Raw genomic sequence first — 21,672 nt, forward strand, 5'->3', positions numbered from 1 at the left:
CTAAACCCATGACTTCCACACGCCAGGCGGATGCTCTAGCACTGAGCCAGCTGGCCAGGGCCAACGGTCTTTTAAAAGATTGTTTTTGGCCTGACCAGGCAGTGGCGCAGTGGATAGAGCATCGAACTGGGATGCAGAGGACCCAGGTTCGAGACCCCGAGGTCGCCAGCTTGAGCATGGGCTCATCTGGTTTGAGCAAAAGCCCACCAGCTTGAACCCAAGGTCGCTGGCTCCAGCAGGGGTTACTCGGTCTGCTGAAGGCCCACGGTCAAGGCACATATGAGAAAGCAATCAATGAACAACTAAGGTGTTGCAATGTGCAATGAAAAACTAATGAGCCTGACCAGGCGGTGGCACAGTGGATAGAGCGTTGGACTGGGATGCTGAGGACCCAGGTTAGAGACCCCGAGGTCACCAGCTTGAGCGTGGGCTCATCTGGTTTGAGCAAAAAGCTCACCGGCTTGGACCCAAGGTCTCTGGCTCAAGCTAGGGGTTACTCGGTCTGCTGAAGGCCTGTGGTCAAGGCACATATGAGAAAGCTATCAATGAACAACTAAGATGTTGCAATGCGCAACGAAAAACTAATGATTGATGCTTCTCATCTCTCCGTTCCTGTCTGTCTGTCCCTGTCTATCCCTCTCTCTGACTCTCTCTCTGTCTCTGTAAAAAAAACAAACAAACAAAAAATGGCCTGACCTATGGTGGCGCAGTGGATAAAGCGTCGACCTGGAAATGCTGAGGTCGCCGGTTCAAAACCCTGGGCTTGCCTGGTCAAGGCACATATGGGAGTTGATGCTTCCAGCTCCTCCCCCCCTTCTCTCTCTCTGTCTCTCCTCTCTCTCTGTCTCTCCCTCTCCTCTCTAAAATGAATAAATAAATAAAAAAATAAAAATAAAAAAAAAGAAATTAGAACCATCTTAAAAAAAAAAACAACAAAAAAACAAAAAAACAAAAAACTGATTGATGCTTCTCATCTCTCTCCGTTCCTGTCTGTCTGTCCCTGTCTATCCCTCTCTCTGACTCATTCTGTCTCTGTAAAAAATAAGTAAAATAAAAAAAAAGATTGTTTTTATTTTTCAAGCAAGATCATTTTAATATAAAGGGTAAAAGAAAATACAGTATTTTTTGCTCCATAAGATGCACCTGACCATAGGGTTTTAAGGAGGAAAATAAGAAAAAAAAATATTCTGAACCAAATGATGTGTCAAAATATTTAATAAAATACTGTATTTTTCACTCCATAAAATGCATGGGCATATTTCCCTCCACTTTTTTTTTTGGGGGGGGGAGTACGTTTTATGGAGCAAAAAATACGGTATTACTAATTCAAATAAAATTTATCTTTGTATTCCATCACTATCTCCAGAATTCATTAAAACTAATTTCCATTTCTCCTTGTACAAATAACTATTATTTCCAGGACCTCCTTAAATTATCCCACCATTTAAAATTTAAAAAATCTTGCACGTACTCTGACTAGGCAGGTAGACCAATATGAGAACTAATTCTGAAAATATTTCAAGATTCCAATCAAAAGTAATAGAAGGCTTTGGAATGTGTTAGAAAGCAGAATAACACTGGGAAAGGAAAAGTAATTTCACATGAAAATTCTCAAAAACAAACATATTAGATATATTCACTTGGTTGGTTTTTTTCTCTTTTTTTAAAATTTTAATTTATTATGCTTACATAGATTCTAGTGTCCTCCCCAAATGCATCCCCCCTCCCCTGTGTTCCCCACAACATCCCCTTTCCCCCCCTCCCCAAAACACCCCCCCTTTCCCTCCAGGATATGCTTTTCTGCTCTCTATAACATTATGTGTGTATAATTTCACCAATCTCTTTCCCTTTTCTGATCCCTATCAACCCCTTTCCCTCTGACCACTATCCCTCTGGACCCTTTGATCCTGCCTCTGTCTCTATTCCATTTCTCAGTTCATATTGTTTATTGGATTCCTCAAATGAGTGAGATCATATGATATTTTTCTTTCTCTGCCTGTTTTATTTCACTTAACATAATAGTTTCCAGGTCCATCCATGTTGTCGCAAAAGGTAAGATTTCCTTCTTTTTCATGGCCCCATAGTATTCTATTGTGTATGTGTACCACTGCTTTTTTTTTTTTTTTGTATTTTTCTGAAGCTGGAAACGGGGAGAGACAGTCAGACAGACTCCCGCATGCGCCCGACCGGCATCCACCCGGCACGCCCACCAGGGGCGATGCTTTTTCCCACCAGGGGGCGATGCTCTGCCCCTCTGGGGGTTGCTCTGTCACAACCAGAGCCACTCCAGCGCCTGGGGCAGAGGCCAAGGAACCATCCCCAGTGCCCAGGCCATCTTTGCTCCAATGGAGCCTCGGCTGCGGGAGGGGAAGACAGAGACAGAGAGGAAGGAGAGGGGGAGGGGTGGAGAAGCAGATGGGCGCTTCTCCTGTGTGCCCTGGCCGGGAATCGAACCCGGGACTTCTGCACGCCAGGCCGACGCTCTACCACTGAGCCAACCGGCCAGGGCTTGTACCACTGCTTTTTAATCCATTTGTCCACTGAAGAACACTTGGGCTGTTTCCAGATCTTGGCTATTGTAAACAACACTGCCATAAACATAGGGGTACATTTCTTCTTTTGAATCATTGATATGGTGTTCTGGGAAAATATTCTTAAAAGTAGGATAGCTGGGTCAAAAGGCAGTTCCATTTTTAATTTTTTGAGGAATCTCCATACTGTTTTCCACAGTGGCTGCCCCAGTCTGCATTCCCACCAGCAGTGCAGGAGGGTTCCCTTTTCTCCACAGCCTCGCCAGCACTTATTCTGTGTTGTTTTGTTGATGAGCGCCATTCTGACTGGAGTGAGGTGGTATCTCATTGTGGTTTTAATTTGCATTTCTCTAATGACTAGTGATGTATCCCTAGAGAACTAAATGAGCCAATCATATAAATTCTGTTTTTGAGCACCCACTAACAGCCAGGCTCTCTACTAAACAGTCCTTCCTATATGGGGCCTGGTTCACTATAATACTTACTGTTTTCCAGGCAGAACCCTTTTAAAGAGGTTGAGGAAGGGCAATGGCCACTTACTGACCGCCTACTGTGTGCCTGAAAACTCTCCTATCAGCCATCTCCTGAATCACCCCATTAGGTTGGCGCTGGGATGACCCAATTACACAGATAGGGAAACCAAGGGTTGGAGACCTTCCGCCACCCCTAAGATGGAAAATGCTATCCCCTCGCCCCAGGGAAGGCTGAGGCCAAGGGTCAGAACCCAGCCATCCGGCCAGGGGCCAGCCTGCAGACCGACGTCCTATGGCCCCACCCAGCCATCCGTGCCCACCTGATATGTGGCGGGGCCGGGAGGCTGTGCAGTCCCCTCCGCTCGCCCCAGCCCTAGTCCCGGCCGGTCCATCAACAATGCTCGCTCTTTTGATTTGTTTTTATATAAAGTAAAATATGTACTAAACACTTTGAGGAAGGCTCTTGAAGTGATAAAGAGAAGTGTCGCCCTGGCCGGTTGGCTCAGTGGTAGAGCGTGGGCCTGGCGTGTGGGGCACCCGGGTTCGATTCCCAGCCAGGGCACACAGGAGAAGCGCCCATTTGCTTCTCCACCCCCCCCCCCTTCCTCTCTGTCTCTCTCTTCCCCTCCTGCAGCCAATGCTCCATTGGAGCAAAGATGGCCCGGGCTCTGGGGATGGCTCCTTGGCCTCTGCCCCAGGTGCTCGAGTGGCTCTGGTCACGGCAGAGCGACGCCCCGGAGGGGCAGAGCATCGCCCCCTGGTGGGCAGAGCGTAGCCCCTGGTGGGCGTGCCGGGTGGATCCCGGTTGGGCGCACGCGGGAGTCTGTCTGACTGTCTCTCCCTGTTTCCAGCTTCAGAAAAATACAAAAAAAAAAAAAAGTGTCATGAAAGATAATAACCATGTACATAACCTTATAGCCTCATTAAATACTTTTTAGTACATTCCTAAATATTTTTTGGAACACAGTAGGATATATTTAATTACATATAACAAAATTATATTCAAAGCCTGTGATGTGAACAAAACTGAAATTGCACATTTAATTATAAGATATGTAAGTATAAAAAGCCCTTATTTTAAAGTTGGTTAATAGAACATATTTAACATATAATTAATTATTCTGAAAACATGTTTTAGTACTAGTCCTCTGGAAGATTAAAGAAAAAGTTAATGGGCCCTGGCCGGTTGGCTCAGCGGTAGAGCGTTGGCCTGGCATGCGGGGGACCCGGGTTTGATTCCCAGCCAGGGCACATAGGAGAAGCGCCCATTTGCTTCTCCACCCCCCCTCTCCTTCCTCTCTGTCTCTCTTTTCCCCTCCCGCAGCCAAGGCTCCATTGGAGCAAAGATGGCCCGGGCGCTGGGGATGGCTCCTTGGCCTCTGCCCCAGGTGCTAGAGTGGCTCTGGTCGCAGCAGAGCGACGCCCCGGAGGGGCAGAGCATCGCCCCCTGGTGGGCAGAGCGTTGCCCCTGGTGGGCGTGCCGGGTGGATCCCGGTCGGGCGTATGTGGGAGTCTGTCTGACTGTCTCTCCGTTTCCAGCTTCAGAAAAATACAAAAAAAAAAAAAAGAAAAAGTTAATGTAGTAATGACACTACCAACTTATTGATTTTAAACAAAACATTGTTACCTTCGTGGTTTTCCCATAAGCCGCCTGATTTTTCCCCATTCTACTCTTGTTAATTTTCTTGTTTTCAAATTAGGAAAAGATTCCTTTAGACACACACAGAAATCATTATCGCCTTCAAAGAGTGGTCTATAAAACATAAATGGTATTTTCATGGTTAATATACACTGTTTTACTTAGGAGACATAAAATTAAAAACATGCATTTCCATTTCCAACATCAAACTAATCACAACATGTCAAACTTTCACTTCTACCCAAGCATATACACATCAGGTACACATACAAAGTGCTAAAACTAAATTAAATCCTTGGCATTTGTGAAATACATAATATATACAGGTCACTCAAGAAATACTGTCTGTGCTTGAGGTGTCCAGGAGACACTGACTTTTGTTAACTCTGTACAGGAGTACATCCTCTGAGGGGCTATCCTGGCACTGGCATTGTATCTGCTGAGGATAAATACTGTTAGCTATAAGGTCTCTGTACCAAAGTTAGTATCATCAAGGAGTCCTCTTAGAGATTAAATCAGTTTTAGAAAACTGGAGCACTCCAGAGTTAGATTAGGAATTCCGGAACCCAGTTCACATTAGGACACGCTCAGAGCTTGCTTATATCTATGGAAAATCTGTGGATAAAAATGAAGCAATTGTATTCATGAGTTTGGGAAACGAGGAGCCAATGACGATACACAAAGGTCTTGGGCTTAAATATGAACGTTCATGAGATTCACAAGCTTTGGAGTAGGCAATTGATTTGGATAGCAGAGAAAGGAAGTAAAGGTAAGTAGCCAGCAAAGCAAGCACCAATAACTGGCATGGATTAGATTAGATTAGATCAGATTAAGATAAATGAGAATTCAGTATTTTTCCTGAGTAAATTCTGTTGTTGAACAGATTTCACCCCTATTGCTTAATGTTTTATTTAAAGTTATGTGTAACTAAAGTACTACCAAATGAGAAAGACTACCGTCCTATAAATCTTATTGAATCAACTATTTATCTATTATACTAGCACTTAAAATCTCAAGATTTATAAAACAAGTCTCATTCATTGCAAATAATGGTGCTTTGTTTCAAATAATGGTACTTTGTAAATTATAACATAGAAATTACACTTTGATTTTATTTTTTACTAAAATATATAATAACTTCTGCAAAAGAAGAGAAAGAAAACTTCGAGAAATAGAAACGGATCAAAGCAGAATGAGGAATAGAAAAAGGAATCAGGACAAAACAGGATCACAACAGATGTACAAAAAAGGTTGTAGATTATAACATTTAAAAAACTTACATTCTTGGTTCAAGTAATATTCATAATATAAGCCATGATACATACTTATCTATATTTGAGTAGAACCACTCATATATGCACCATTTATGTGCTTTGGGAAGCTTGAGTAGGTTACGTAACCGAAAACCAATCTTCTGTGAAGCTTTCTTATCTGGTGTTGACATTGTTGCTGTAAATTTCTATACAGTAAAAAACAAAAAAAACAGAGACTAATTATAGTTCCATTAAGTAAAAATGAGTAAAAATCTATAACATTGTAAAAAAGTACTATAGATTGCAGTTAACTGCTCAAAAAGATTCATCAGCCCTGGCGGGGTAGTGGATAGAGTCATCCTGGTGCAGTGAGGTCACGGGTTCCATCCCAGTCAGGCCACGTGGGGGAAGCAACCAATGAGTGTACAACTATGTGGAACAAAGCCGACACCCCCCTCTTTAAATCAATGGGGAAAAAAATCACCTCTACTATGGTCCATCCCACTAGACAATCTTGTAACTGTTTTTTTTTTTTTCAAATGACAGGGAAGTAGAGAATAACTATACCAAAAATTATAAATTTGATAGGAGAAAAATTACATTATTCTTAAAGTTAATATTTCCTTATCCAATTTTCACTCATTCCTTTGATTCTTACATGTCCACTAAGATTTTTTTTAAAAGATGCCAAAAATGAAAAAAAAGGTATGATTTCATGCCATGCATCTTCCTCTTTTGGATCAAGGAAGACTTCAACATACTTCCCTCAGTGATAAAAGTAAAATCCCCTCATCTCCACGCCCAACTCCAAACTGTTCCACACTGCCAAATCCATTTGCTTAATGTCCACTAGAAAGTGTGTGTTTGTAAGTCTGAGGACTGGCTTTCTGCTCGGGTTTCAAGTCTATCAATAAAATAATGGCCTTTGGTAGGTAATTATAACAGGAGCTGAGATGGAGCACTGATTTAAAGAACTTGTTACTCAAAATATAACAGACAAATAGAAACTTTATCACACTGAGCAACTGTTCACTTCCTATCATGTGAAACAAAATTTTAGCACATGCGTACCTGTGGAACCATTGCAACCCTCTGGTTTCTTTTAGGTGATCTTGTATTTATTTGTTTGTCATCTTCATCAGAAAAGAGTCGACTTCGTTTTGAATTTCTAAAAGGCTATGACAGAAATTTTTTAATTTCATGAAAAGACTGAACATGTCCCATTTTTGTTCCAAAATATAGTTCTATACTTGGAAAATGCAGCTAACTCTGAACTGTCAGCAGAAAGGATGAAATATGGGTAATATAAGGTACACAAAGTCAAAATCAAATAATCTTAGATTTAGAAAGTCATAAGACATATTTCTGCAAACTGTTTACAAATAAAATACCTAGCTAATGAATAAAACTAGAACCCAAATCTCCTTAGTACACCAGCAGCCTGGAATGAAGATAGAAAAATAAATTCTGAAAATTCCAGTTCTTATTATGTTGGTGTTTGTATTAACACCAGTTGGGTATATCACATGATTTGTCTGTGGCACAGGGCTGGGCTGGGGCAAAGTTACTAGATCGCTCTAGAGCAGGGGTCCCCAAACTACGGCCCATGCGGCCCCCTGAGGCCATTTATCTGGCCCCCGCTGCACTTCAGGAAGGGGCACCTCTTTCATTGGTGGTCAGTGAGAGGAGCACATATCACTTGTTATGGTTAGCAGTGACAAATATGGAACCGGATATTGACCATCTCATTAGCCAAAAGCAGGCCCATAGTTCCCATTGAAATACTGGTCAGCTTGTTGATTTAAATTTACTTGTTCTTTATTTTAAATATTGTATTTGTTCCTGTTGTTTTTTTTTTTAACTTTAAAATAAGATATGTGCAGTGTGCATAGGGATTTGTTCATAGTTTTTTTTATAGTCCGGCACTCCAACGGTCTGAGGGACAGTGAACTGGCCCCCTGTGTAAAAAGTTTGGGGATCCCTGCTCTAGAGGGTAAAGCTAAATATATATAATATTATACTAGATTTGGGTCAAAACTGTTAACTGAATTTATATATCTAAGTAAAAATACAAGACACCTATAACAGATACCTGACAAATGCCTGTAGAACTAAAAAAAATTTAAGTACCCGAAGTACATCATACACTTAAGGGTCTATAATATGAAAAATTTTACAGTCCATTCTAAGTTCAGAGGCCTCATTAATAAAAAAGAACAGAAATAATATCCCAATAGTACCTGCATGCTTTTTCAAACCCTTCTTCCACTATTCATGACAGAGCTTCATGCCTAAGGAGGGGAGGCAGATACAAAGGGCTAGCAACATATGGAGCATCCGATTGGGTCACGGCTAGAGGTATGGATTCTTCAAATTAAACCTTAAAAGAGTCTCAACACTCCACAGCCCTGACAGGAAGTCCCTTCTCCTCTGCTCCCCCCGCCCCTGAGAGGAGGAAGAGAATGACGGTGATAGAACCGACAGTGTAGAAAGTCTGCACATTCACTGTGGCCAGCTGCCCAGCTACTGTGACCACTGCTATCTATCCCAGTTCCAGGCTTGTTGCATGTTTGATCCCTAAGGTTTCCTGGCTATACCTAACTGGGCAGGAGAGAAGCAGAAGTCCTCCATATCATTAGTCTTGTCAACTATATGTTCACCCCTACTTCTCACCCATAAATGCACTTACCCTTGACCTACACAAGATTTTAATATCTTACCACTTACGTATATATCTTTTTTAAGGACCAGACCCATGTAAAATTTTTACTATCTAATAAAAGTATAATTTTGTGTGGCTGGAGGTTTTTTTTGCTTTTGCCTATTTAAAAAAAGAAAAACACTACCATTGCTTAACAAATTACTTAATGATGACCAGGAGATTATCAGACTACAGATTATTTATCTATATATGATCATATCCTGCTCAATGACACTTAAAGACTCAAATGCTTGAAGCTGGGGAAAAACCTTGGAAAATTTTTACTGTGCTATCAGAGCTTGCGCATGACAATAACACAGGCAATTTAGCTCCCATATTCTAAAGTGTGAGAAAAACTAATTCCTTACCATTTCCACAGCAGAACCTGTATTCCTGCCTTTCCAAACAGGAGTTTTTTGTAAAGAACTGAACTTTTCATTCCATGTGTTAGATAAGCTTCCCTCTGTAATAAATATTATTAATAATAAGCTTTAAGTTTAGTTCAAAGGATTTCATACTATGAATACTGCCTTTTTAATAACAGTAATATATCTGAAATATTTACCAATATGAAAAAATACACTGACAGTAATAATTTTACAAATTTTTAAAATTTGTAATTAAAAAACACCTCTCTTCTGTATTTTTTTTCCAAAGTCTAAATAATTTGGCAGACAATGCATTCTGAAAACATTAAAATCTCTTACTAAAATATGTGTGACTTCTTTCTTTTTGGTTTTTAATACTTCCTGTAATTTTCTGATAACTATTTCGTAAGTACAATCTAATTGAAAGCAGGACAAAGAAAAAAAGGTTCTTTTAACCTTGAATTTTGAGTATGTTTCTAAATGTTTTCTACTTCAATATATGAAACTCTTATTATTCAAAAATGAAATTGTGTGGCGTTTCTGTTTTCCTCAGTTCAAAGAAATGTCTTGAGTTGTATGGAACCAGAAAAGATTCAATCAAGTGACTGATCAGACATATTATGAAAAGAGGGACAAGTTTAATTTTTATAAAAAGGATATGTTTATACAGAGAGAGACATAGAAAACTGAGGTGAATATACCATAGTTTCATTCCTTCCAGTTGTTCATCAGTATTTTCTAATATTTTCTATAAGAAATTTGTTATATATATATATATATATATATATATATATATAATATATATATATATATTTTTTTTTTTTTTTTTTGTATTTTTCTGAAGCTGGAAACGGGGAGAGACAGTCAGACAGACTCCCGCATGCGCCCAACCGGGATCCACCTAGCACGTCCACCAGGGGGCGACGCTCTGCCCACCAGGGGGCGATGTTCTGCCCCTCCAGGGCGTCGCTCTGCTGCAACCAGAGCCACTCTAGCACCTGGGGCAGAGGCCAAAGAGCCATCCCCAGCGCCCGGGCCATCTTTGCTCCAATGGAGCCTTGGCTGCGGGAGGGGAAGAGAGAGACAGAGAGGAAGGGGGGGGGGTGGAGAAGCAAATGGGCGCTTCTATGTGCCCTGGCCGGGAATCGAACCCGGGTGCCCCACACGCCAGGCCGACACTCTACCGCTGAGCCAACTGGCCAGGGCCATGTTATATATCTTTAAGAGAAAAATAATTTTAAAAATAATTTAAAATAACTCTAGTTAATAATTTAAAAATAATTTAAATTTTTTTATTTATTGACTTTAGTAAGAGAGAAAGAGAGAGAGAGACAGGAACATCGATCTGCTTCTGTATGTGCCCTGCCCGGGGATCAACCTGGCAACCTCTGTGCTTTGGGACAACACTTGAACCAACCAAGCCATTTGGCTAGGGAGAAAAATAATTTTAATATTCAGAAAAATAATGAAATATTTTTCCAATGTAGATTTTAATTAGTACAAAAGAAAAGAAGTGAGCCCTGGCTGGCTAGCTTATAGGTTGGAGCACTGTCCTGATCTGCGGCATCCACAGTCAGGGCACATACAAGAATCAACCAGTGAATGCATAAATAAGTGGAACAACAAGTCGATACCAATGTTTCTTTCTCTCGTTCTCCCCCTTTCTTTCTATCTAAGATCAATCAGTAAATTAAAATTTAAAACATTAGGCCCTGGCTGGATGGCTCAGTAGATAGAGTACCATACTGGCACGCCAAGGTCTCAGGTTCTATCCCTGTACTTACGAGAAGCAACCAGTTAAGTGCACAACTAAATGGAACAACTAAGTGGAGCAACAAGTTGATGCTTCTCTCTCTCTCTCTCCTCTTCTCTTCTCTCTCTCTTTTTCCCTTCCTCTTTCATTCTCTCCCCCTCTCAAATCAATGGGAACAAAAATTTAATTTAAACATTACAAAAAAGGAAAAAAAAAAGAGGTGAGATGGGGTGGATCTTGGTAGGCAAATAAAAGGGTAACTCTGGACAATCAGTGTTTTAAAAACAGAAGGATTTAATTTGGTAAATCACGCTTTACCCACTGCGCCACCACAGGTCAGGCAGAAGATTCTTAAAAACTAAACTATTATGCAAAAATACAGCTCAGCACAATTGTTTAATAAATGTTTTGACTAGTAATAAATTTCTTTAATCAATAACTGTAAGGGTAAAATTTCTTAGTAATTTCTAGCAACCAAGAATCAATTCTCATGTAACAAACAGTACATACATTTAAAGTTAGCATCAGTGAAAAACAATACTTAGAAGCTATAATGGCCTGACCTGTGGTACCAGTGGTGGCACAGTGAATAAAGAGTCCACCTGGAATGCTGAGGTTGCTGGTTCAAGACCCTGGGCTTGCCTAGTCAAGGCACATACAAGAAGCAAGTTGATGCTTCCCATTACTCCCCCCCCCCCCCCATCCTCTCTCTCTCTCTTTCTTCTCTTAAAAAAATAAATAAATAAAATCTTTAAAAAATTTTTTTAAAAGCTATAATGAATAACTTTAGAAAGAAAAGAGAAATACTATGCCCAAATTAATTTAATACATTAACTTTCTAGCTTATGCCATACCTAAGGAATCATGCTATGATTCTTACCTTTTAAACTGACAAGGGCTTTTGCTGAAGAACCTGCAATTAAAACAAATCAGTATTATTTCATAATCAAGTGAGAGAAAAAGAACTTGGTTTAGGGGTAAAAGTGATTCATTTAGTTTTAGCAATTTTGAGTTTGAAGTAATGTTGGGATGTACAATTAGAAATAACTAGTAGACAATTCAAGTTACAGACTAGAACTCAGATAAGGTAAGGAAGAACTGGAGAGAGACATTTGGGAGTCTTATTGAAGTTGTGAGAAGTGGAGACCTTTCCTAGGGAGATGAATATAGAAAGAGAGGAAAGGGGAAGACTAAGAATGAACCAATTTTGGATCCTCATTCAGAAGTGAGCTGGCGTTGGAGAAGGAAAAGAGAAAGGGAACCGACATTTACCGAGGCAAAGATCAGAAGTGCTGATAGGGTGGAGAAAGCAGAAATATCCCAGGTACTGTCATAACAGGCAGTAAGTCCCTTGTATGTTTAGAATGCAGGCATGTGCAACCCTTAAAGATTCAAACGATAGTCCTGACTGGGTGGTTCTGTGGATAAAGCCTTGTCCCGGGGCACCGAGGGCAAGAGTTTGATCCTTAGTCAGGGCACGGACAAGAAGCAATCAATGAGTGCACAACTAAATGGAACAGCTAAGTGGAAGCTCCTCAAACATAGGGTCTGTACAGTTAATAAAGGTCCTCAGGTATTCTGTTGCAGGTAACCCTCACTCTGAGAAACACTGGACTCTGGGTGTAAATAAAGAATAGGTTCTATGGGCCCTGGCTGGATAGCTCAGTTGGTTAGAACATCATCCTGAAGCACAGAGGTTGCTGATTCAATCCCCTGTCAGGGCACATACAAGAGCAGCTCAATGTTCCTGTCTCTCCCCCACACACTTCCTCTCTCACTAAAATCAATAAGTAAAGATTTTTCAAAATTTTTTAAAAAGAGAGTAGGGTCTACAGGTAAGGGGAAGTAGGAGAATCTAGTTTTTATGAAAAAGGGAGAGGACTAAATTGAAAATCTCCAAATTGGACATTGCAAAGAAGTCCAAGTCATTTGAAAAATAATAAAGGATCATTTCTGTCATTTACATTTGGCATCTAAAAAAACTAAAGGCCCTGGCCTCGTAGCTCAGTTGGTTAGAGTGTCATCCTGATACACCAAGGTTGCGGGTTCAATCTTCAGTCATGGCACATATAAGAAATCAACCAGAGTTGCGAGCATGGCCCCAGATGGGGGTTGCCGGATGGGTCCCAGTCGGGGCGCATGTGGGAGTCTGTCTCTGTATCTCCCCTATTCTCACCCCCCCCAAAAAAGAATAAACCAATGAATGCAAAAAAAAAATTAAACAGCCTGACCAGGCGGTGGTGCAGTGGATAGAGCATTGGACTGGGATGCAGAGGACCCAGGTTCGAGACCTCGAGGTTGCCAGCTTGAGCGCGGGCTCAGCTGGCTTGAGCAAAGCTCACCAGCTTGGACCCAAGGTCACTGGCTTAAGCAAGGGGTTACTCGGTCTGCTGAAGGCCCACGGTCAAGGCACATATGAGAAAGCAATCAATGAACAGCTAAGGTGCCGCAACAAAAAAAACTGATGATTGATGCTTCTCATCTTTCTCCGTTCCTATCTGTCTGTCCCCATCTGTCCCTCTCTCTGATTCTCTCTCTGTCTCTGTAAAAAACAACAACAGCCTGACCAGGCAGTGGCGGCAGTGGATAGAGCGTCGGACTGGGATGCCGAGGATCCAGGTTCGAGACCCTGAGGTCGCTAGTTTGAGTGCAGGCTCATCTGGTTTGAGCAAAAAGCTCACCAGCTTGGACCCAAGGTCGCTGGCTCAAGCAAGGGGTTACTCAGTCTGCTGAAGGCCCGCGGTCAAGGCGCATATGAGAAAGCAATCAATGAACAACTAAGGTGTTGCAACGCGCAATGAAAAACTAATGATTGATGCTTCTCATCTCTCCGTTCCTGTCTGTCTATCCCTGTCTATCCCTCTCTCTGACTCTCTGTCTCTGTAAAAAAACAAACAAAAACAACAAAAAACAAACAAAAAAGTGAAACAACAACAACAACAAAAAAAAAGTGAAACAACAAATCAATGTTTCGTGTCCTTTTTCTCTCTCAAATCAATCAATCAATAAATTTTTTTAAAAGCCACATATAACTTAAAAGAGTGGTTTTTTAAAAAAACCAACAAACAAACAAACTCAGATAGATGCAAAGAACAGACTGGTGGCTGCCAGGGTGGAAGAAATAGGTGAAAAGGTAAAAACTTGCAGTTATAAGACAAATACCTCCTGGGGATGTAATCATGGTGACTATAGTTAGCAATACTATACTATATATATGAAAGTTGCTAAAACAGATCTTAAAGTATCTCATCACAAGAAAAATATTGTAATGATGTATGGTAATGGGTATCAGCTAGATTGATTTTGTGGTAATACATACATCAAATCACTATGTTGTATACCTAAAACTAATACAATGTTATACATCAATTAAATCTCAATAAAAAATTAACAAAAAACCTTTTAATGCTCCAAAATAGAAATTATTCATAGAATTATAGATGAGTAAATCATCTTTTAACTTTAAAAAACTGTTTAGACCACCTTCTTTTTTCTTTTACTATAGTCAAACTATTTGTCATTTCTTGTTTTCATATCATCTTATTTTATAACCAGCTACTTGTCATCTTAGTTACTGTGACATCCATTTACGTTTGAGAGATTATAATCTAAGATCAATCAGTAGTGAAATTATTTAAAATGTGGTCAGTTACTTGCATTGAGGAAAGACAAATTTTTAAATGACATGTTCAAAATGTGTATAAACATCTTTAAGGAGCTAGTCCATTATGAGACTAGAAACATAAAAATCAGTAAATAAAGGATGACCTCGGGGGATAAAGAAAAATGAACATGAACTTAGTACAAAAATCAGTGAAGAAAGATTAATTCTACTTGGTATTTAATAAAAGCAGTAATGAGTTTTGACTCATAAAAAAGGACAACAGACCTTAAATGAGAGAAGCAACAGATGAAGTATGGCAGTTCTGACTATGAAACATTTTATTCATCTAAGATCCTTAAACCTCAATTGACTTTTCCTCGACAGGGCAGTATTAGAGGTGTCTAGAACAGACAACTCATCAACATCAAAGCCACTGTTGCTTTCACTCTATCTTCCTGCCCTGATGTAGAGAATGGTTAACAGGACAACTTAAGAGCTTCTGTGTGGCAAAGGCAAGGAATGACCAAAGGCAGTCAAGTAGTGTGGGGAGAAGTCAGGAAGAAATGCTGTAAAGTCTTGCTAAATAAAAAACAAAAAACCCTTAAGCAATACAATACAACTGGGAAGCAGCAGTAGAAAACAGGACACATATGCGTGTAACTACCATGAGAAATATGGGTCATTTGAGAAAAAAGTAGAAGTCTTGCACTCATTTAGTGAGTGTGTACAGACTGCTGACTGCATCCCAGTCCTTGCTATAAGTACCTGGGATAGGACATTATATAAAATAGCCAAAGTCCCAGCCAGCACTCATGGAATTTACATTTTAGTGAGGGGAGACAAACAAATACTACCTGAAAAAAGAAATAATGCAGAGTAAGAAAAGGGTGGGGTGGGTGGGGGAACGGAAGACTATCTTTCTATGAAGTGCTCACGATTAGCTTCTCTAAAAGGTAGTATTAGAACAGAGATCTGAAGGAAGAGTGTGAGCAGCAAAGATATCCACTCCTGCTCCATGAAGGCAGGAACTATATTTTGGGGATTCTGACTTGTCCTTTTTTGAGAGACAGTATTGCACAGTGGTTGAGAGCACAGATTGAGACTAGCTATATTTAAATTTTGGCTCTGCCACGTTCTTGCTGTGTTACTTTGAACAAGTTACTTAATCTCTCTGTGGTGCTAATTTGTCATATGTAAAATGAGGATTAAATGAGTCAATACATGTAAAAGTGCTTCATGAACAATGTACATAGTACACGGCTAATTTTTATATCATACTATTAGTATAACTTTGATCAATCCCCCACACCCCCAAAAAACTATTAGGTTAAGAACATGAATTTTACAGGCATGTGAATTTAAGTCAGACTCTTGCTCTAACTGGGTAATGTTCATTCCTTCATTCAAGTATTCACTGCCCTGTCTAGGTAGCCCAGTTGGTTAGAGTGTTGTCCCCATATGCCAAGGTTGTGGGTTCTATCCCTGGTCAGGGCACATACAAGAATCAACCAATGAATGCATAAATAAGTGGAACAACAAACTGACATTCCTCTCTCTCCCATCTATCTAAAAATCAATTAAGCTCTGGCCAGATCGCTCAGTTGATTAGAGCTTCATCCCAATACACAAAGGTTGTGGGTTCAAATCGTGGTCAGGGCACATATAGAAAAAGACTGATGTGTCTGTCTCACTCTATTTCTCCTTCCTCTCTCTCTAAATTCAATAAACAAAAAATAAAAATAATATTTTTAAAATGTTCACCGAGTGCCTGACACAGCACTATTCTAAGGGGCAGTTACACGAAGGTAAAGATAAAGCCTCTTGGCCCTGGCTGGTTGGCTCAGTGGTAGAGCGTTGGCCTGGCGTGCAGAAGTCCCGCGTTCGATTCCCGGCCAGGGCACATAGGAGAGGCGCCCATCTGCCTCTCCACCCCTCCCCTTCCTCTCTGTCTCTCTCTTCCCCTCCCGCAGCGCGAGGCTCCATTGGAGCAAAGATGGCCCGGGCAATGGGGATGGCTCCTTGGCCTCTGCCCCAGGCGCTAGAGTGGCTCTGGTAGCAACAGAGCGACGCCCCGGAGGGGCAGAGCATCGCCCCCTGGTGGGCGTGCTGGGTGGATCCCGGTCAGGTGCATGCAGGAGTCTGTCTGACTGTCTCTCCCCGTTTCCAGCTTCAGAAAAATACAAAAAAAAAAAAAAAAAAAAGATAAAGCCTCTTCTCTCAGGGAGGTTACACTCTAGCAGGAGGAGACACACAACAAACAGGCACATAACTACACTCTTAGCAGTCATAGTAAAGGAAACAAATAAGGTGATCCTAGTGTGGGGAGTTACGTTACACAGGGTAGTTAGGGAAGGCCTCTCTGAGGAGGGACCATCTGAAAGGGACCAGCCATGCAAGAGCAGGAGGTCAAATCAATGAGTCCGGGCAGAGCAGTAGGTATAAAAGCCCTGAGGGCCCTGACAGGAGATTAGAGCACGGTCTGGAAGCGCAGTGGTTGCCGGTTCGATCCCCGGTCAGGGCACATACAGGAACAGATTGATATTCCTGTCTCTCCCTCTCTCCATTCCTCTCTCTCTAAAATCACTAAAAAAACAAAAACAAAAACAAAAACAGAAAAGTTCAGAGAAGCCAAGTGCTATGTTATGCATGGACTGGAATGGAAACATGAAGAAAAACAGCAATGGTATTTTCTCTAGTGCAGCTTCTAACCAAATTTAACCAATCACATTAACAAATGTGAAGCTGCAACTGTGACAGCTGCCACTACAAAGTTACAGAGTGTTTGAAAGGATTTAATAAGATGTAATCTTTGTCTAGGAGGATACAAAATAGCTCTCTGAAAATACTTAATATGGGCTCTAAAGGAGAAGCAGAAGTTAACAGGAAGTGAGGGAAGGAAGAACATTCCAAGCAGAGAGAAGAGCAGGTGCAAAGGCCCTGCAAAAAAAGGAAAGCCTGGTAAGTATAGGGAATGAAAAAGATCCAATTTAGCTTAAATGGGTAGAATGAGAGGAAAAATGGCATAAAATGAAACTGGAGAGGTGGGCTGTGGCCCGACCATGAAGGGTCTTATAACTACTAAAGTGTTTTAAGCAGCAGGATACACATATATTTTTAAAAGGATCACTCTGTGGATAGGTTGGAGTGGGATGGTAGGGGTGGGTGGAGTAATGAGAGGCTGAAGTGATTAGTGCAAGGAAGAGATGCTGACAGCTTGGGCTAGGGGGATAGTGAGAAGTAGGCAGAACTTTTTTTTTTTAAGGTAAAAGTTACAAGACTTAGTAAAGGCTTAAATATGAAAAGTAAAAAAGGAGGAAGTTCCAAATATAACCTCTAGGTTTCAGCTGAATGCATAGTGAAGCCATTCATTAAAACAGGAACCACTGGAAGTATCTCTGTCCTGGGATGGGGTTATGAGGTAGATCTTGAACCCGTGAAGTTTGAGGGGCCTCAGGCATCTAAGAGGAGATGTGAAACAGGCAAGAGATATCAAGAACAGGAGCGCAGAGGAAAGACCTGGGCTGAAGATAGCCTCAGTTTCCTCATTTATAAAATCAAACCACTAGGAGTACTTACCTCAGTTGAAATGAGCAAATGCACATAATGTGTTTTGTACAGCAGCTGATTTTTACTAAGTACTCAATAAATGGTAGCTTTTAACATTGACAATGTCATACCATCTATTGGTTAACTTAACTAGTCCCCTTGACTAAAACTGGCAAAGAAACATATTACTATTTCCTGTATCCCCTTTTAAGACTAAGCTCCAGTTTCATTAATAATACCTCTTGCCTGACCAGGCGGTGGTGCAGTGGATAGAGTGTCAGCCTAGGATGCAGAGGACCCAGGTTCAAAACCTTGAGGTTGCCAGCTTGAGTGTGGGCTCAACAGCTTGAGTGCGGGGTCGCTGGCTTGAGCATGGAATCACAGACAAGGTCTCTGGCTTGAGCCCAAAGGTGGCTGGCTTGAAGCCTAAGGTCGCTGGCTTGAGCCCAAGGTCGCTGGCTTGAGCAAGGGGTCACTGCCTCGTATGTGCCCAGTCAAGGCACATACGAGAAAGCAATCAATGAACAACTGAAGTGCCGCAATGAAGAACTGATGCTTCTCATCTCTCACCCTTCCTGTCTGTCTGTCTGTCCCTATTTGTCCCTTTCTCTGTCTCTCTCGCTTAAAAAAAAAAATTAATGCCTCTTATCCTACATTCAATTCCATACAAATCAAGTACTTCTGCATATCTGATTTGTGCCATTGTGTGACAAACCAGGTAGTGCAATCCCTTCTTTCAACAAACTGTGGTCTAGCTAAAGAAGATATACATCACACATCAGTGGTCCCCAACCTTTTTTGGGCCACAGACGGGTTTAATGTCAGAAAATATTTTCACGGACCGGCCTTTAGGGTGGGACGGATAAATGTATCACGTGACCGAGACAAGCGTCAAGAGTGAGTCTTAGATGGATGTAACAGAGGGAATCTGGTCATTTTTTAAAAATAAAACATAGTTCAGACTTAAATATAAATAAAACGGAAATATGTAAGTTATTTATTCTTTCTCTGCGGACCAGTACCAAATGGCCCACGGACCGGTACCAGTCCATGGCCTGGGGGTTGGGGACCACTGCCACACATGCATGCCACTACCCAATATACCAGAGATATCACAAAGTAACATAAATGATGGTATATAGTTTGAGAGTATAGCTGGTATTTGAAACCTAGTAGGAATCCTAAAAAGTCTCTACAAAGATCCAAAGTTAGTCCTTATGTTTAATGATGAGCCAAATCTGCAAATGACAGTTGTAAGAAAACCACTTAAAACACCTCTCATTTTAACAGAATGACTACAGTAACCAAAAGAACAGCTCTAGTGGTTGTGACTTCTAAGAGGTGATAAAACATCTTTATGGTAAAGATAGCAAGGATTTTCAGATGGCAAGCACATTGTGCTCAGTAGGCCCACCCTTACTTGGGAGCATCCTAAATCACAATCAACTGTATTCACCAAACAAGAAACAAATTCCTGGATACTCTACAGCTGTGCCCTGTCCAATACGGTAGCAACTAGTCAAGCATGACTATTTAAATTCAAATGAACGAGAACTAAATAGAACTGAAAATTCAGTTCCTCAGTCACTCTAGCTATCTCTGAAGAGTTCCATCACCACATGTGGCTACCCCATCCGACGTGGGGGCAAAAGAGAATTATTTTCATCACTGCGAAAGTTCCCATTGGAACTTAGCACTGGTCTAGGGCAAATTTAAACCACTAACTCTTTTACTACAACTTTTCACCAGTCAGGTGATTAAACTTTTATTTTTCTTTATTTTAATTTTTCCTTTTTATTGAATTTATTGGGGTGACACTGGTTAACAAAAGTATACAGGTTTCAAGGTACACAATTCCACAACACCTCATCTTTACACTGTATTGTGTGTTTGCACCCCAAGCCTCCCTCTATCACTATTTATCACCCTTATATCCTCGACCCTCTTGCCCACCACCTGAACTTTCATTTTAAGTTCATGACACATTCAGAGTACATCACAAAGAAAACAGAATTGGCTTTCATTTTGAAAGTGTCTATTTGCCTCCTGGCACAGATAAGACTTTATCAGTGATTGAGCCTTTTGTTTCTGCCATACTGAAGCCCACGGAAACGATATACATACGTAAACTGAAGAGTGAGCGTGGATCAGGACCTCCTCGTAATTAACTAAAATATTGGCCTTTTCACATACTTTATACAACGCTGTAAATTACAATATTAAGTTCCATGGAGCTGAAACGAGGGAATGAGTGCTTTTCCTTGCTAAACACAGGTGAGCACGCAGGTCTGGGACGGCAAGATAAGGAAAGGCGGCGAGTGAGGCAACGTGCAGGGTGGGTGTCAGCACCGGCGCCGGGAGTGCATGCTGCGCGGGTCACGTCCACGGGGAAAGTGGCCCCCGCGATCATAAGGCACGTTCGCGCAGAAGCAAGTCGGTGGGGTCGGGGCCACCTGGACACTTGTGTACCCAGTCGGGATTATCTTGGGAAAGGTCCACAGCCACCTGTGGTCCCAGGGGAAGGGGCCAGCCCTCTGACACGGAAACACTTCCAGGGGTGGACACACCGGGGGTGGGGTGGGGGTGCAGTGAAGATCACAAGTGCCTGGAGAGGCAGGAACTGTGACAGGACAAGATCAGAGGCTGAGGCAGAAGGGGCTGTGACCACCCCGCCCCAGCCGAGCCCTTCCGGGCCCCGACACAAGCCAGTTACATAAGCCGCCTAGCGTCTCTCCGCACGGATCGAGCGGGGCGGGCGGCGAGGACAGTCCCCGCGGCCGGGGGCCCCTCTTCCCCCACCTTGGCCTGGGGCCCGAGACGGGCTGGGGGAGCAGCCCCCACGCCCGCCCGGCACAGGCTGGGCCCCCGGGCTTTCGGTTTCCGGCCCTGGCGCTCCCACAACCCCAGAAACCAACACACGACACCATAACAAAGGCGGCGACGCGGCGGCAACACCGGGGTGGGAGGACTAGGGGACCGCGGCAGGGCTGGCAGTCAGCCCTCTAGCCGGGCAGAGGGCAGGGCCATCCGTTTCGACCGGTGCCGCCCGGGGGCAGGCGGCCGGCGGGAAGAGGGGGGTGCTTTGAGGTGCTACTCACTCTCGTCAGGCAACTGGTCGAGCTCCGCCATCTTGAACGAGCCGCGCCGCTTTTTCAAAGGCTGCCCGCCGCGGTGCATTGTGGGGCGGAGACTGTCTTTGCGAGGGAGGTTCGAATGCGGAGCTCGCTGCCCGCGGCGCCGCGGCGGGCCTAGAGGACTGAGTTCCTCCCGCGCCGGCCGGAGGAGGAGGCGCCGGGAGGGGAGCAGCGCCTCCCCCTCCGCTCCCGGCCCCGCGGGAGGGAGACGGCAGGGAGGCCGCGCCGAGAGGCCCGGCCCGGAGCGCGTGGGGCGCCGCGCGAGCTCCCGCGTCCCGCCGACCCGCGCCGCCCGCCCCCTCCGGGGCTCGCTCCCGGCGCGCGGTTCGCGTCTCGCGCTGCAGCTGCGGGAACTGCAGGCTGTTTGTTCCGAGTTGGAAAGGGAGGGAAGGTGGGAAGAAGGCCCCGGCGGGCCGAGGCGGGGCCGGGGGGCGGCACCAGTGGGCCCGGCGCGGGGTAAGGAGCCCTTGGTACCCGGTCGCGTTACCCGCGGGGGCGCTACTCGAAGACCATTTTCACGGTTCCCCAAACCCACGTTTCTCCGGCGTCGCCGTCCCCTCCCTTCTCTGGAAAGCCGGGGGAGGCAGCGGGAGGAGGGCTCAGGCCGCAGCCCCGCAGCCGGTCTGTCCGGACTCGGGGTTCCGATCCGGGAAGCCCTTATCCCTCCCCA

The 21,672-nt window shown here is 43.1% G+C and overlaps 1 protein-coding gene across 4 annotated transcripts in view; it reads right to left on the reverse strand.

The window, feature by feature from the left end:
• Positions 1-21,326, reverse strand: part of LIN9 (lin-9 DREAM MuvB core complex component) — a 54,637-nt gene extending 33,311 nt beyond the window's left edge. Inside the window, exons 1-7 of one of the 4 annotated variants that reach the window (XM_066381491.1) lie at positions 20,967-21,042; positions 17,654-17,780; positions 11,599-11,631; positions 8,966-9,060; positions 6,968-7,072; positions 5,969-6,102; positions 4,632-4,757 (exon numbers count right to left, since the gene is read on the reverse strand). In XM_066381491.1, coding sequence (XP_066237588.1) covers positions 4,632-4,757; positions 5,969-6,102; positions 6,968-7,072; positions 8,966-9,060; positions 11,599-11,631; positions 17,654-17,687 — 527 coding nt within the window. In that variant the 5' untranslated portion in view covers positions 17,688-17,780; positions 20,967-21,042. Of the gene's footprint in view, positions 1-4,631; positions 4,758-5,968; positions 6,103-6,967; positions 7,073-8,136; positions 8,188-8,965; positions 9,061-11,598; positions 11,632-17,653; positions 17,781-20,966 lie in introns of those variants that run through there. The other 3 variants (XM_066381509.1, XM_066381483.1, XM_066381501.1) reach the window with 3 other exon arrangements.
• Between the last annotated feature and the right edge of the window lie 346 nt (positions 21,327-21,672).

This window comes from Saccopteryx leptura, chromosome 1 (genome assembly GCF_036850995.1).
Source record: "Saccopteryx leptura isolate mSacLep1 chromosome 1, mSacLep1_pri_phased_curated, whole genome shotgun sequence".
NCBI classification, from domain to species: Eukaryota; Metazoa; Chordata; class Mammalia; order Chiroptera; family Emballonuridae; genus Saccopteryx; species Saccopteryx leptura.